The sequence below is a fragment of the Sceloporus occidentalis genome, unplaced genomic scaffold (genome assembly GCF_023333645.1).
Source record: "Sceloporus occidentalis isolate IW3139 unplaced genomic scaffold, rSceOcc1.0.p SCAF_5, whole genome shotgun sequence".
Lineage (NCBI taxonomy): Eukaryota > Metazoa > Chordata > Lepidosauria > Squamata > Phrynosomatidae > Sceloporus > Sceloporus occidentalis.
In genome coordinates, this window is record NW_028316985.1 from 38,398,957 (window position 1) to 38,416,767 (window position 17,811).

At 39.3% G+C, this 17,811-nt stretch overlaps 1 protein-coding gene and 1 non-coding gene across 4 annotated transcripts in view; both read right to left on the reverse strand.

Moving 5' to 3' along the window:
• Positions 1 to 2,384: 2,384 nt before the first annotated feature.
• Positions 2,385 to 2,542, reverse strand: LOC149312003 (U1 spliceosomal RNA). The gene has a single exon (XR_016281527.1). It is a non-coding gene; the product is annotated as a U1 spliceosomal RNA (small nuclear RNA).
• Positions 2,543 to 15,129: 12,587 nt separating this feature from the next.
• TCF20 (transcription factor 20) overlaps positions 15,130 to 17,811 on the reverse strand; it is a 219,557-nt gene continuing 216,875 nt past the window's right edge. For all 3 annotated transcript variants that reach the window (XM_089523762.1, XM_089523761.1, XM_089523759.1), the window contains one exon: positions 15,130 to 16,414. In XM_089523762.1, the coding sequence (XP_089379888.1) occupies positions 16,397 to 16,414 (18 nt within the window). In that variant the 3' untranslated portion in view covers positions 15,130 to 16,396. The remainder of the gene's footprint in view (positions 16,415 to 17,811) is intronic.

A 17,811-nucleotide genomic window follows, 5' to 3' on the forward strand; every position in this document is an offset into this window, starting at 1 on the left:
GGGCACGGTTTTCTGCCAGTCAAGGTGGTGGGTCATGAGCAGTCAGGACACACATCCTACTCCAAAATATATACTTGAGCAGAACAAAATGACCCCTGTTTGTGAATAAAGGTACTGCTGTGAGAACTGAAAACCCCATTCGTGAACTGGAAACCAGTTCCTGGTATTGAGGATGGGGAGACAAGCACAGAAAGGGGTCACATTCTGCTCCAAAATATGCACCTGCACAAAATAATATAGCTGTCATTTCCCCATATTAACTACATTCTGCTGCCGTGGCAGCAAGGAAAGCTGTTCCTCTTGATCACTGATGGAAAAGTGACTGTGGAGGAGGGCTCACACTTTATCCCAAAATTCAGATTTGTGCAGTAACAACAACAACAAAACAAGATGATCCACAGTTATAAAATGGCTGCCATTTGAATAATGAATCATCCAGGGGATTGGAAATCTGATCAATGGAATTTGGATGATCACAGAGAGGGGTCACACCCCAAAATGAACCTTTCCATGAAAAATATTCATTCTATGGGCAAATACACAAATGGGGCTGCTCTGTGCAGGAACAGGCCATAGAGAAGGCGAGGACAGAGGGCCCTGGAAGCCTTGGAAGAATGGGCAGATGAAACATTGAGGTGAGAGCAGGGCCCTATGGACACTATAGAGGGCATGGTCCTAACACACAGGTATTCATTGGTTGGGGTGGGGAGTGGTGGGAATTGGGTCAATCAGCAGCGTTCAAGATTTAGACCATTCTGGAAAATACATTCCAGGGGGAAAGGGAAAATGATCCCACTGCTTCTTCTTATCCCAACATACCTCATAGCAGTGAAGCTCAGATCTGAGTGTGCTGTTGAAGAGTGAAAGACATCCCCGCCTCTGAGTTCAACTGGCCTGAAAACTTATCTTTCTCTTTAGGGGTACTGAGACCAGATTGGAAAGGCATAACACCTCACCTTGAAAAACAAATTTGCATGTCATAGATGGCCACCGATTATTTCACTAAAAGCACCACCACATCCTCAGAGAAGTTCTAAGAGATACAAAATCCTTTCCTAGTCGTCAGGGGTCCCAGGAAGAACTCTGAGACAACCCACCTCAAAACCCAAGTTTTGCACAACAAAGATCTCTGCCCTGTGAAGGGTGTGTGGGTGTGTGGTTCAAGAATGTGGTTCAGGAATGGTTTCTCTCACACAAGTGTATTTTGCTCAGAAATGGAAAAGTGAAGATATTCCAACAAAAGAAGAAGTTGTTGAAATTATACAGTGGAATGAAGATGGATAAATTAATGCAAGCGATAAGAGATAGACCCAAAGAACAATTTGTTGAGGAATAGGGGAAAGTAATTGAGTTTCTTGAATTAAATTGGAGGGAAATAGCGGTAATGAATTTGTATTAAGAATAATTGGAGATAGGATCCACAAAATAATCATTAAAAGTAAAAAAGTTGAAATGAAAATTAGTAAGACAAATATTGGTAGGAAGGAAGTCAGTATGAAAGGGATAGTATGAATGAAAGATGTAGAGTAAAGAAGATTTGTAGGCAACAAATAGAAAGGTGGAATAGTAAAGAAGAAAAGTAAAGAGGGTGATGTGTAAGTGTAGAAGGCTTGAGTATGTAGGAGGAAGTATATGCAAGGGTAAATAAGATAGGATAAGGGAAGGGAAAGTAAGGTTAAGATCTAGAGGCCAGAGGGGTGAAAGAAGGAAAGTGTTGAAAGTTGTGAAATGTAAGAACGGGTATATGGTAAGGTTAAAAGTGGATGGTTTTGTATGAAAGAAAGATGTGAGATAAGGTTGGAGAAGGGAATGAAGATCAAGATGAAAATATGAACATAAGAATTTATTTTTACATTTTGTAATATTTTCTTTACTCTTTATGTTAGTTATTTTTATGTACTTTTATGTATATGTGATGAATGAATGAGTGTGCATGTAAAGATTTGTATTGGATTGTTTTAATAATATTTTTCTAAAAATTAAAAAATTAAAAATTAATTAAAAGTTAATTAAACATTTTTTAAAAAAAAAAAAAGGAATATAGTTCTAAGGCGTCCAGCAAACTCACGAGATGCTCTCAGGGAACCCTCAGAAACCTTACCTAGAGAAACCTCCCAAAAGAGATTCCCTCAAGGGGCACCCCAAAATCAGGGAGGTAACCCCCAATTCTACATAAAAATATGGCTGCCAAATTGTAGGGATTTGGAGTTCAGGAAGAGTCTCTAAGGGAGTCCAATAGACTTGTGAGAGGTTACCAGGAAACCTGCAGAATCCTCAGAACTTAGGGAGTGACCAGTAGTGGAACCCCCAAATCCCTCAAAGGTAACCCTAAAATCAGGGACATGAGATCAAAAATGTATTCCCCCCCAAAGTTGGCAGGAGCACCTGTCACTATTCATTTGACAATAAGTAGATATTATGCCTGCGAGTTTCCCACATTTGGAGAAATAGCAGGGGTCAGCACACCCGGAGTGCAACGGATGAGTCTCACCATGGGAAAACCACCTTTATGATCATGGTGCCTCCCCTGCCAGGTAAGTATACTACTCCCATTCTTACATCAAGTCAATAAATGTACTTGTAATTACAAAACAAAACACAAATTATCTGCTATACAGTAATTGTATCATATGGAAGAAAGAATAGGTGAAATTTCATATATTCACTCAATGCAAACAATTTTTAAAATGCTCTTTCTCTGAAGAATGGAATAGATTAGATCTGAACTGGAAGCTGGTTTTGACTTATTCTAATCCTGGGGCAAGCAAAGTCTGATCCCATGCCAAAAAACTGCAAAAACTGCAGTTCAACAGCATCTTGGGAGGATCCACTTTGCTTGTTCATTGTCTAGTCCCTTTCAAATGTTCTTTAACTGGCATGGCAGTATCATGAGCAGGAAGGGGGATTGCTTCCCTTGTCCTTCAAAAATAAATGGTTGGATGGATAAACAGATACACAGTCGGGATTCAAATGAAATCCAGGAAGCACCTGATGATTGTGTTCCTTATTTTATTGTTTTTTATTTTCATTTTACCTTGTTATTTTGTTAGCCATCCTGAGAACATACATTTACTATTGGAGGTGCAGAATATATGTTATGTAAATAGAATTTACATAGAGAGTGGAGGCAGGAAGAATGTTGTAAAGCCATACTGGACACGAATTCCTAAAATGCCAATCTTGATCCTTGGCTTCACATACTCTGGATATTAAATCTTTATTACCATGTATATGAGAAGCAAGCCCAATCGTACGCAAAAATCTAGTTGTATCACAATGAGCTACTGAACAGAGGGAAATACATACTAAATCCAAGATGAGTGACAATTTCACTGGCTATAGGGAGCAGAAACATTGCGATATTGCATCAGGCAAGCAAAATATGCCCTCTAGTGTTGGATATTATTATATCATGTGCATATAGATATAGCTAAATACAGTATGCTCCTGCAGGTGAAAAAATGAAGCACATTTATAATTGTTGAGATGAAAAGGAAGTACTCAGGCCATATCAATATTCTCACCTGACTATTCTCCCTCCCTCCCTCCCTCCCTCCCTCCTCTTCCCCAAAATATGAAACAAGAGGAGCAGGGATGTAGCCAAGGGGGGAGGGGGTCCTTGGGGTCCAGACCCCCCCCCCCTTCCATTAGATAAAATGAATGGTGCGTGCTGATGTGCTGATGCACCCAAGCCCAGGCCCGTAGCTAAGCCTTTAGGGGCCTTGGGGCAGAAAGTACATTCGGGGGCCCTATATCATTTCATGTTTGAACATAGCTAGGCCTTTAGGGGCCCTGGGGCAGAAAGTACATTCGGGGCCCCTATATCATTTCATGTTTGAACATCTCTGTGCAGGCCCATAGCTAGGCCTTTAGGGGCCCTGGGGCAGAAAGTACATTCGGGGCCCCTATATCATTTCATGTTTGAACATCTCTGTGCAGGCCCATAGCTAGGCCTTTAGGGGCCCTGGGGCAGAAAGTACATTCGGGGCCCCTATATCATTTCATGTTTGAACATCTCTGTGCAGGCCCGTAGCTAGGCCTTTAGGGGCCCTGGGGCAGAAAGTACATTCAGGGCCCCTATATCATTTCATGTTTGAACATCTCTGTCAAGCCCCATTATAATGATAGCACTTAGTCTGGACATACACACCCTTCCCAAAATCCTGACTACGTCCCTGACAGGATCAACACTGAAGTTGGACAAAATTCAGTGGGGAAAACTCAGGTTAGCAAAAATAATACAATTGGCATGAGTAGAAGATATAGCATCAAAAGGGCAGGTAACAGCTGGATTCTACATAAGTGTTGATGCACTTGAAACCTATTGAAATTAGTGAGCTTGGAACATATCAAACTGTACAGTAGGAACAGGACATTGAAAGAAAGAAAGAAGTTAAAGAATCATAGGTGTAAGATCCCCTTGTTCTAAACTGTACAACAGTTTGCTATTTGAAAAGAGGTAATTTATTAATGTGCCTGAACATCCTAAAGGCACTAGGTCCTGCCTTGTCTTGGAAGCTTAGCAGGTCAGACTTGATTAGTACTTGGATGGGATGCTGCCCATAAATACTAGGAACTGGCAAAACCACCTCAGAGTATTCCTTGCCTAAGAAAACTCTATGGAATTTATGGAGTCATCATAAGTAGACAAGTGAGCTGAAGGCACATACACATTTCACCTTCTGAGTCCCAAAGTCACACAAATAACACTATCCTGGGAAGAAAACCCATTATTCTGTGTACACAAGCACATACAATATCTAAACTGTGTATTGAAAATAATTCATGTTTCTCGTGGTTTGCAGATTTTATTCTTTTTAGAATTTTTAACTTTTCAGAACTAATAGTAGGACAGGAAGAAAGTAATAGAAAAATGAGGGACAAGCCGAGAAAGCCACAAGCTGTACAAGTGCCTGATTGTTTAAGGCTACATCTACACTGTTTGACACTGCTTTACCTGCCATGGCTCAATGCTATGTTTTGTGAGACATTGATCCTTCTCTGTCAGTTAGCTCTGGTGCCACAACCAACTACAAACCATAGAATTCCATAAGATGGAGCCATGAATGTTAAAGTGGTGTCAAGCTGCATTAATTCTTCAGTGTGGCAATAGCTTGAAAGATACACTTTTCTCCATGAATATTCTCAGGTTTAATATACCTACATTATATGCATATCTTTCCTTTCATGCATGAGCCTAGTAACTCCCTTTCAAAACAACCAGTAGAAATGTTCAAAATAGATTATTTATGCCCAGGTAGAGAATGTTTATAAAGCAAATACATGTAGATTTTATGCCTTGCAAAAGGACAACTCTACAAATTGCATCTCATTGCAGAACATTATCAATACTGTCTATCAGTATTGTCTGTATTCACATCCTCCTTGAAGCACATCATGTTTACTGAAAAGTAAGCCACACTGATTATACTAGGATTTTGTTTCAAATTTTTGCCTTCTGTAATCATTGCTGCCTTGGGGAACTCGCCTATCTACATCTATTCAGGGGCAAGTTCTGGAACGTTCAAGGGTCCTTACTTCTTAACAAGTATACATTGGATTGCAGCCTATGGCCGTTAAGAAAATCCTGAAAAGTTTTGTTGGTAAGTCAGTCTATGACTAATTTTCCTACTACAGAAGGGGGAAATATTTCATAATTAAATTGCTGCCCAGATGCTTTGTCCATCTGTTCTGATTTTGAATTCTCAAATCTTCTCAAACTCCAGTAGAATATTGAGTATAAAACTACCCAGGAGCTGCCACCTGTTGTTATTTGTACTGTAATTCCACCACCCTCATAAGCATCTCATTGTTGATCCTGTTTGGGCACTAATTCAAAATGTCCCCATTTCCCCCTGGCATTTTAAATTTAATTACAAATGAGAAATAAAGTTTTTGGTTGGATGGCTGTTAGTTACTTAAGAGGGCCACCTTGGCTTAGTGGTTTGTGTGTTGGACTACAACTCTGTGGAGACCGGGGTTCAATTCACAGCTCAGCCAGACAGACAGAAAACCCATTGGCTGACCATGGGCAAGTAATATGCTCGCACTCAGAGAATGGCAATGGCAAACCTCCTTTTAATAAACCTTGCCACGAAAAGCCCACGATAAGCTTGCCTTAGGGTTGCCACAAGTTAGAAACAACTTGAAGGCACAAATCAATAGCTCCTTAAATGAACATCATATATATTTTGCCCCAACCCCATTTTAAGAACCTAAAGAGTATAAGATTAGGCTACAAAATACTGATTCATTTATAATAACCCTATGAACATCATGGCTGTGGGATAAGTTCAATTTGGCTCTTCCTGGACTTAGTCTGACGCTTGAACCACTACAGCACATTGGCTGTAACCAACTGTTCTGGTAACTACTGTGGGGGGAGAGATAGCTTACTTCTAAGCTTCTAAGTGGGAAGACAGCTTCCCACTTAGAACTCAAAAGTGGGAAAACTTTGGGAATGTGGGCCCGAATCCACCCTTCCAATTCCTCTGTTGGATGGATTATGTCAAGGGGCATGTCCAGGCCTCAAATTTCATCTAGTCATCGCTGCCAAACACTTGCTGGAGGTTCTCCTTTCACATCTTGCCCCAAAGCCTTAAGTACATTCGTCTCCCCTTTCTTCAAGTGGACAAAGGGGAGAAAGAGTGTAGTGTAGTGTTCTCATCTGGCTTTTCAAGGTACTAGTTGAGTCCTGGCTCTTGAAGATCAACCACCAGTTGCAGATGGCAACTGGGAGAGTCTGCCTTCACTGTTCCTCCTGAAGGTAGAGAAGCAAAGCACTGTCAGCTGCCCTTTGTAGGCACTTGCCATCAGGAGCTGCCAGTTTAGCTCTTCTTCCCCACACAGGAAGGAGGCAAAAAGTGTTTTCCTTTGGCATCAACTGAATCACAAAGTTGGGGCTCAGCTGGATCCAGAAAATGCCAGCTACGTGGAGGGCCAGCTACATGCACCACTCTCCCTCCCAGCTGGGAAAGGGAACATCTTTAATCAATGATCAGAGAGATCAGCAGGGCTCCTCTCTTCTGTAGCATGTGTAGCTTGGGGAGGGAACAGGATTGGCTCAGGAGTGTCTGAAAACCAGCTGTCTCCCCACTTCACTGTAACTGATGGTGTTTGACTTCCTTAGGTGGTTTCTCTGTCTTTGCAGAATGTCTTTGGAACCTTCTATAACACTTTGATAGAGACTGTTCTACATAAGGCAAAGAGAACTGACTCTCAGCACATGTATTCCTGAACTCTGGAGCCATCTCACTCATTTCCTTGCATCCAGTGTCAAATAACCAAATAGGAAACACTAACAGGGAAAGAAAATGGGTTATGAGTGAACAAGTGCAAAGCAACCTGGTTTTCTTCTTCATGGGTTCTTTGCCATCCTACAGCTGGGTGGCTAATAATTCAACATGCCTTGAGGCTAGTACAGTGGGCCCTTGTTATCCACTGGGGTTTGGTTCCAGGAACCCCCATGAATAACAAAATCTGTGGATGTTCAAGTCCCATTAAACAGAATGGCATAGCAAAATGGTGTCCCTTATATAAAATGGGGAAATCAAGGTTTGATACTTGGAATTTATACTTTTTAAAATATTTTCAAGCTGTGGATGCTTGAATCAGTGTATAAAAAATCTGTGGATAAAGAGGGCCAACTGTACTAGTGAGTGCAAGAGACTCTGAAGGACAGCTTCTCCACTAGGTTGCATCAGCTGCTTTTACCTCAAAGGCATGATTTTGTTTAGTCACTGAGGATTGTGCAGTCCATGTACTTGATTTATTTGTGACATTTATAGTCAACCTTTAATCAATGAGTTCAATGAAACCAGCAGTTTTAGAGTGCTGGGAGGGATGTTCCCCATCCCACTAAAAGCTAACACGGGTCAAGAGCCTATACTATTTCAGCATAGACTAAATTTAAGCCAGTGTAGTTATGCTAGATCTCTCATTTGTGCAATTGATTGAACAATGGGTGCCAGGGACTTAAGCTCATCACTGTGCAATGGCCAATTGATTACCCACCCACCAAACCAAAGTAAGAGAGAGGACTGTGTTTATGCTTGTGGAGTTATTCACTGCACTGAACTAGGAACATGATTTGTGCAATTTCTGGGGAAAGGACAACTACTCAGTTTTTACATATTGCCCCAATCAAAATTCCAGCTTGTTTTTGTTACCTGCTAAGTCAACTTCAACTTATGGAGACCCCATGAATGAGAGCCCCCAAGTCACCCTATCATCAATAGCCCTGCTCGGGTCTTGTAGTCCCAAGGCTGTAGCTCCCTAGATTAAGCCTATCTATTTTCTTATTTTGAAATCTTCCTCTTTTCCTACTGCCTTCTACCTTACCAAGCATTATTGTCATTTCTAGTCAGAATTATGCTAAAATAATAGCAATAGCAGCTTCATTTATATATCGCTTTATACCACCTAAGCAGTCTCTAAGCAGTTTACAACTGCAAGCTAATTGCTCCCCAAAAGCTAGGCACTTATTTTAGCAACCTTGGAAAGATACAGGCCTGAGTCAAGCCTGAGCCTTGGCTAGTAATGAATTCGCAACCTTACAGTTTGTGAGTGAGTGGTTGCAGTACAGGCATTTAACCACTGCGCCACCAGGGCTCTCAAAGTAGGAGTCTCAGTGTAGTTATCTTTGCTTCTAGGGAGAGTTCAGACTTGATTTGTTGTAGGACCCATTTGTTAATTTTTTTTTAGCAGTCATTATCCATAGAACTCTTCTCCATCACATTTCAAATGAACTGATTTTCTCCCTATCAGCTTTCTTCACTTTACAGCTTTCACAACCATACACAGAAATTGGAAATACAGTCGGCCCCTTATACACGGATTTTTTATACACGGTTTCAAGCATCCACAGTTTGAAAATGTTCAAAAAAAGTATAAATTTCAAATATCAAATGTTGATTTTCCATGTTTTATAAGGGACACCATTTTGCTATGTCGTTATATTTAATGGGACTTGAGCATCCACAGGGGATCTGGGAACCAAACCCCAGCGTATAACAAGGGTCCACTGTATAATACATTGGCTATCCTAATTTTGGTATTCATTTATATATCTTTACACTTCAGGAATCTTGTCTGGTTCCTTTCATAGTAGTCCTTCCAACTCCTAGGCTTGTTCTAGTTTCTTTACTGTATTCTCCCTTCTGATTAGTGACTGAGCCAAAGTATGGAACATCTTGAACTATTTCAATATCTTCATCATCTGCTTTAAATTTATATAAATCATCTGTGATCATTATTTTTGTTTTCTTATTGCTCAACTGTAAACCTGCCTTTGCAGTTTCTTCTTTGACTTTCTTCAGTAAACATGCCACGTCTTTGCTATATTCTTCTGTTGAATGGTGTCATCTGCATATCTTGAATTGATGTTCCTCCAATTTTCACACCACATTCTTCCGAATCTAATCCTGCTTTTCATATGATATGGTCAGCGTACACGTTAGGTAGATAAAGTGACAAAATGCCTGATCTTGGTTAACTGGAAACCATTCCGTTTCTCTGTATTCTGTCCTAACAGTAGCTTCTTGTCTGGAGTACAGATTTCACATCAGGACAATCAAATGTCATGGCACACCCATTTTTTAAAAGAGTGATTCATGTTTGTTCATGACCTCCACAATCAAAGATTTTGTAGTAATCTATAAAGCACACGCTATTGATTGTAACAGCACTATTGGTATGCCATCTACTCTTGGTGATTTATTTCTTCCAAGTGCTCTTAATTTAGCTTCCACTTCACTTTCTAAAATTGGAGATTTGTCTGCATATGGTTCTTCCTCAAATTAATCTATCAACCTTTCATCTTTTTTATATAGTTCTTCTATTGTTTCCACCATCCTTTTATTTCTATTTTGTCATATAATGTATTCCAGATTAGTTCCTTAATCTAAATGGTTCTTGATTATCTTAGGCAGAACACATGTTGTTATGTGCCTTCAGGCTGACTCAGATTTACTGCAACCCTACCATGGGGCTTTCTTAGCAAGATTTATTCAGAAGTTTGCCACTGCCCTCTTCTAAGGCCGAGAGAGGCCCAGGTCAGCCAGAAGGCTTTCATGGTTGAGTGGCACCTAGAAGATATGTAGTATGCTAGTAAAACAGAATGGAAGCTGAGTAGCCATCAAGGAAATCTTTATGAAGAAATATGCATTTTCTTTTGAACTTTTTAAGATTTCTTTTTCAAAGTTCCAGCCTCAAAGAAGACACAAAACTAGAACCCTATGGATGTCTACCACATGTAGAGTGCATGTGGCTCCAAATTATACATAAGATCTGGGGGGAAAGGTTTATATAGTGGGTTAGATAAAATGGGGAAGCTAATTACAGAAAAATGTCAGGTCAGGAAACCACTTTAACCAACTGGAAGAGGAGGGTTCACAACACAGTGCAAAACTGATAGTCACCAGAAAAGCTTGCCATTGCCCTGGCCCAGTATGGTCGTTGCTTTTAATTTTATCTTAGGGTCCGGACAAATGGAGTCTATGACCACTTAACATCATTAGGACATTTTGACAGAACACTTTCAGCTGCAATTTTAATTGTGGCTCTAAATTGTTCTAAAAACATTTATACACACACTCCCATCCCACAGTTGAAATGGAACAAGAAGGGGGAGATTGCCAAGGAAAAAACAAAAAGGAAGGAGCCGCAAAGATGGTATAGACAAGATTAGGAAAACCAGGGAAAGTTCTGTGTCTCTTGATCTGCATAATCAGCATAATCTCATCACATGGAACAGGGAAGAGCTGTCTTGTCAAGCAATATTCTATAGTGTATTAAAGGAAACACAAGAGGTCCTAAGCATTCCACCTTGAGGAAGGAATGCTCGCTAATGACTGAAATCTCCTGACTGAAAGGAGGAAAAGCAGTTGTGTGCAGACTTGAATTGTCATCTTAGAGGTTGGTGCCTCCTTGGATCATACATCCAGAATGGGACAAAATATACTATCCATTCATGCTAATGCATAATGGAACAAATAATTCACTCAATGGAATAAAAAATCATAAGAATCTGCACAGAAAAATGAAGGACTTCAGGGAACAAGTTAATCTATCTTTCATTGATAACAAAAGCAAGTCACTCACTGTTCCCAGTGCTATCATGGTTTCATTTCCTCTGACTCTAAGAGTAGGATTTGCCCAACATCACCCACTGGGTTTCCATGGCCGATTTGAACCCTGGTCTCCAGAGTCATAGTCCAACACTCAAACCACTACACCACTGACTCTCCAGTAATTCTGGGTACCACATTATAAGGCATATGTTGGCAAAAGCTAGGGTGTGTCCACATGTGAGTGGCCAGGATTGTGAGAGATCTGGAAACCAAGCCCTATGAAGAATGGTTGAATGAACTGGATATATTTAACCTGGAGAAGATGAACAGAAAACATAATAGTGGCCTTCAAATATCTGAAAGGCTGTCCTGCAGAAAGCAGAGCAATTGGTTCTTGTTCCAGAGGGCTGGACTAGAATCAAACAATGCAGACTACGTATCAGGAGAACTGTCTTAACAGTGAGAGCTGCTTGACAGAGAAACAAACCACCTAGGAAGATGATGGCCTCTTCTTTGCTGGAGCTATTTATGCAGAGGCTGAATGGTCATCTGTCAGGGATGGTGTGGCTGCACTGGTAGTGCAGTTCCTGCACTGATTGGAAGTTAGATTAGATGACTGTCAGAGTCCTTCCAAATATCTCTTCCAGCTCCTGAAATTCTACAATGACTTTGGTAATTTTATCATGCACAAACCACTATCCTACAACATCAATAAACATACTGGTTTACAAAGCAACATAATTAAAAACTAAAAAAAAATACATGGGGGGCATTTTAAATCCCTCTTCTGATAAATTAACAATTCAATTTTTTCAGTGCAAGAGTTCCCTCTTCAGGGCAACATTTTATGAATATTCTTCTGTTCTCCATCATTTTCAAAGCTAGTAGATTAGTATTCAACCATGTTTTCTTCTCATTTGTGTTGTTTATCCATGATCAGTAGAGCTATCTTTAACAGAAAAAGTTCAGATCTTAGTTATTTTTAAAGCAACAAATCGTGAATGCTCTGTTGATTTCAAACCTATGAACCTGCCTGGAGAATTACATACCACTATCAACAGTTGTTTGGGATTTATAATTTTTATTTTATTAGATCCCCCCCCCCCCCATTTCCATCCCCCACCAAATATTTATAAATACAAGCAATAAATAGTTTCTTGTGGGTTTTTCGGGCTTTGTGACCATGTTCGAGAAGAGTTTATTCCTGATGTCTTGCCAGCATCTGTGGCTGGCTTCTTCAGAGACTGTTGGCATGGAAGAGAGAGAGAGTATATATATACACACACACACACACAGTGTGACCTTGGGTAAGGAGGAGTGATTCCCATGTTAATCTGTGTATTGTTCTGTTGTTGATGGCTGAGCCTCAGGGTGGGAGGATATGCAAAAGAGGATTAGTGTCTGCTAATTGGTGATCATTGTCTGCTGGGAAAACCCCAAACTTCAGTGATGCAAGTTAAACAATTCCAATAGATTCTAAATGTCTGTTTATAGCTATTGACTTTTTCCTTTTCATTCAATCTTTTCCCTGGTGTCCTTCAATGAACTGTATCCAACTACAATTTCTTGCAAATACATACCAGGGCAGGAACCACATAGGCATTTATAAAATGTGAGAGACAAAAGTAGATTCAGAAAAACAATTTGACCTAAATTCAGTGTCACACTGGCACTGCAATGCAAACATGATTTGGTTGCTTCACTAGGACTTTCTTCTTCTCCCTTTCTTTCTGCAGTCTTTGTTAATGTCTGAAATTGGTTCTGGTTTCCCACCCAATAGATTTTTGGGAAGAGAGAGATCACCTTTAGTTCACCTCATGGAAGTGAGTTGATGAATGCTGGTGGATTGTGTCCCTAAATGTTATGTGCCTTCAATTCAGTTCTCACTTATAGTGACCCTATCATTGGGTTTTCTTGACAGAATTTGTTCAGAAGGGGTTTGCTTTTGCCTTCCTCCGAGACTGAGAGTGTGACTTGCCCAAGATCACCCAGTGTGTTTCCATACTGAGCAAGAACTCAACTCTGGTCTCCAAGTGTCCTAGTCCATTGCTCAAACCATTACACAATGCTGGTTCTTCTTTAGTCCCTTACCTTTGACATACTAGAAAATGGTTGATTAGCAGTTATATGAGGGATATACTGAACCACTGGCTTTAAAATAAATTCAACAAATTCCTAGATGATGTATCTGCTAACCATTATTTATCACTGTTAGCTAAATGGAATCCATAAGTTCAGGATAAACAAATAGGAAAAGACTGTTGCTTTCATATCTGGGTTGGGTAAGCATTTGGTTCACTGCTGTGAGAAGGCGGGTTTCAATATATCCAAGGTCTTTTGCAGCAGCATTTTTCTTATGAACCTGGATTCAGTAAAACACATATTTTAGTCTTGAAAAAATGAGAAGCGACAACTATTTGTATTCATAGGGAACTGTATACAATTATCCCTTCTGAGTATGTTTTTAAGAAACAACATCCTAAGAATGGGATACAAACAGTGCAATCCCATATCCGTATGCTCAAAAGTAAGCCCTGTTGTAGTTATTTCTTATTTAAGGGATAAGAAAAATGCTATGTGTTAAATAATTAATAAAACCACTACTTTTGGTTTCTCTTGGAGTCTAGTTTGTAAAAAACAGTAATGTGTAATCTGATTTTTTTCTTTTAAATGTCAAATAACAGAAAAAGAGTTTTGATTTATGATTTCATGCTGCATTGCAGATATGAGGCTTGTTAATTTCCCTTGACTTTGGCTGTCTTTCTCTCACACACCCAAATGCTTGGCTGTTCTGCTGTGACAAATGGAAAACAGGGGGGATGAGATGCTTTTAAAAAAAGCTCTAGCAAAGGAGCCACCAAAGCTAATAGACTTCTCTAGGTATTCTAGTTGCATCCTCTGATTAGGGGGGAATCTTCTTCCCCTCAAAGGCTACGATCCTCATGTCCCCCTCACATAGAGTGATAAGGAATAAACAATCAAAGCACCCATGACAGATGGCCATTCAGCCTCTGTTTAAAAACCTCAAAAAAGAAGACTCCATCACATTCCGAATGTTGAGGTGAGGTGGAATCTCTTTTCCTGTAGTTTGAATGTGTTGCTCCTATCCTCTGTAGAAAACAAACTCGCTTCATCTTCAGTATTACATCCTTTCAAATATTTAAACAGGGCTATCATATCATCTCTTAACTTTCTTTTCTCCAGGCTACACATACCCAGCTCCCTAAAGCCACTCTTCATAGGGCATGGTTTCCAGACCTTTCTCAATTTTGGTTGCCTCCTCTGGCCACGCTCCAGCTCGTCAACATCCTTTTTGAATTGTGGTGCCCAGAACGGGACACAGCATTCCAGGTGAGGTATGGCCAAAGCAGAATAGAGTGGTACTATTATTTCTCTCAATCTAGACACTATACTTCTACTGATAAGGCTTAGAATCACATTAACTTTTTAAACTAAGCAAATTTTTACCTTCTTCTTCTCCACCTATCCTTTTATCTTCTTCCTTCTTTTTTTACCTTTCCTTTTTTCACTTTCACTTTTCTGTCTTTTCCCTTACAGAGCAATGTGGCTTTTTAAAAAAAATGCTTCCTTTGACCGTAATGATAGCTCTTCAAAAAGTGAGGAGTCAAGCTATAGAGTCATAAGACTTTCATACGAGAACACTTACATCATTTGGGAAGGAAGTATTAGCATTTTCCTCTCCAGCCATTATCCCACATCTGAGAAATCAACCCCACAACATGGCAATTACTTAGTTACACTGGCCACCAACATTACAAAAAAATTTAACAGCCAACATGTTGCATATAGTTGGGGGACAGCCAAGAAGGAGACACTGAGAGCCAGAAAGAGACGGTCAATACACCAGTTTCCCTACCTGGTCTAGAAAAATAATTTCAGAATATCTATCACCTTTCAGTGTTAAATATTCTCTCTAGTCCATTCAAAAGACTATGGAGGAAGGACCATCTTAAATCAATACAATTACAGTAGTGTGTAAACACTACACAATGGTTTTGTTCGAGCTAGGGAAAAAATACATTAAATTGCACAGATAAAACAAGGTTAAAATGAAGTTTATTAGGTTTTTTTGTGGGTTTTTTTTGTTTTGTTTTAGTTTTTTTTATATAAAACTGTTTGTGAAACAGCTATTTTATTCCCATGGCAGAGTGACCCCTGAAAGATGCACTAACCCCTTCTTAAGGCCTTAACAAGAGAAAAGGTTTTTCTTTTTTAAAACTCAAATGTTTAAAAATTACACAATGTACAAACAAACAAAAAGTAACCATGTGGTGTAGGCTGATAAATTGACATTCTCCCTTCCTTCCTTTGGGAAACAAAATACAGAGAAGAGAAGGGTTAACTGGATTTTCCTTGTCAGCTTAACACACACTGATTATGTCAACATTCAGACTTCCTGTTGAATGCCCCTTTCTGGTAGGCAAGCCAACATCCTACTCCAGACTGCCCTTTTAAAAAGGCAGCATCTCCTTGGAATGATTTGGGAGTATTTGTCAAGGCCAAGACGGTCCAAATCCCCCACCTTTTGGTACAGACAGAGTCATGTATATAAGGTCAGAATATGAAGCTAGTAGAAACCACTCTTATTTCACAAGCCACATGACACAGGAGTCTTCTGACGCTTCTCAGGCTTCCTTTCTTAATAAAATAAATAGTGTTTCTTAAAAAGAAAAATCCCCTGTTCATACGTACACAAATACAAACATTCTATCCCCTGCAACCATTCACTCCCCCATCCCCACTGCGAATAACTTGCCAGCAACAATAACAAAGAAAAAAATCTGTATTCTTTGAAACCTGGGTTTTCTTTGTGGAAGATGGAGTGAAAAGACAAGTTTGATTAAGCAAGCTCATTAACTCCATAATCCTTTTCTGAAACTAGATGAGAATCATTTGCAAAGGCCTTGTTTGAATTTCACTTATTATGAGCAACTTGGAACATACATGAATCCTAAAAATTGAATTTAATGCATAAAAAGGGATAGCGCACCTTTCATTTAAAACAAGTCTATCAAGACTAAAAATAGATCTTTTAATATATATATATCTATATATATATATTTTATCCCTCCCTCTTTAATTCCCCCACCTTCTCTTCTTTTTCCCTCCCCTTCCCATAGTCACTATGGAGATTGTGTCCATGAAAACAGCTGGTTCAGACTCCTTGATCATATTCTGTGATGTTTTCGGTCAGTTGTGATGAAAGAGTTGATGAAGGAAGTGCTGGCATTGGCAGGCACATCAAGAGAGGGGCATGACTGCACAGTGGGAAAGAATCAATTGAATCTTGAACGTCCACCGCTTTCTTATCTCAACAGTCTAACCTGCAAGGGGAAAAAATATTTCCATTAATTTCCTTTAATGTCATTAAGGTGCTAAATATTTTCCATTAATTTCATGGAATTATTAACAGCATGGCTCAAAAGACTTTTGAAGTAACAATATCTTCAGAAATTCTTAAACCTGACTGAACCATTTATGCAAATTACTAATCATTACTGTTCTGGAAACAATACACTTTTCTAAAAGAAGTCATAAAAAGAAAAGTCATCCTATAGTGATTACACGATAGATGTAAAACACAAGCATTTCTTTTGTCTGTGTTTTCATGTCAGAATCCCCTTCATTTTAGTGCTGAGTAACAAGAGCATCTATGCTGGACAATGAACCTCTGCTTTAACCTGCAAATATTTTTTTTTTCAATTTCTGAAATTTCTATGAACAATTTTACAATTCTTTAAAAACAATTTGGAACTACAGAAATGGATTGGGGCATGGACACCTGTCTAATAGGGGGAAAGTTTCATCTCTCCACAATTCATATGGCTCTGTGCTATATTCAGATAGTTTTTTTTAAAGGCAGTTTATATTATCAATTTTGAGATCTAATGATCAATTCTTAACAACCATAAATATGTTTCAGAGAAATGAGATAGATACAGTGGTCTATTTCGGCATATGTTTAAAAATTCTGTAAAATTTGAACCCATGAGAAGTAAAAAAGTGATATGAAATGTTGTTTACATATCAAACTAAACTACAAAGAGCAGATTCCTGGAAATTGACAGACATTTTCAACTTGAAATGGATTCTCCATGCCTACATGCTTCTTGGTTTTCAGCCTACTTATCCCTGGAGAGCTTTGGCTAACTATTTGGAAGAGAGAGAGTGAGAGAGAAATTCCATAGGTCCCTGAACACCTGTGATGCTAGCAAATCATACCTGTGATGTTGAAACACTTCCACAGGCAAGAGGTACTGGCTGAGACAAAGTAAGAAGGCAGAAACCCCTTCTTAATCTAACTCTCAATGACAGATATACATCAGTATACCAGTGCTTTCTATGAAATCCAGTCTCCATTGTCAAAATAAACACTGGAAAGACATATCATTTACTCATGAGGACAGAGAAATGGTTCACAGTACTGCCACTGCCTTCATGTGCACAGGAGGAAAAACAAAACTTCTGCTTCAGGGAAAATAAATGAATGCTCTTTTAATACTTAAACCAGATTTTTCCCCACTCCACTTTCAACAGGACACGAGACATGAATAAATTACAGAAATGTGTAACATTTGATGTTGTTGGAAAGAGGCAGAACTAGAATATTTGCTCTAAGAAATCCTATCAAGTTTTGCAAATAGACAAAATACTTTGGGCAGGAAGGATTAAAAGTTTATCTCAATCACAAACTGTCGTAGCACTGGAGATACACCGAGTG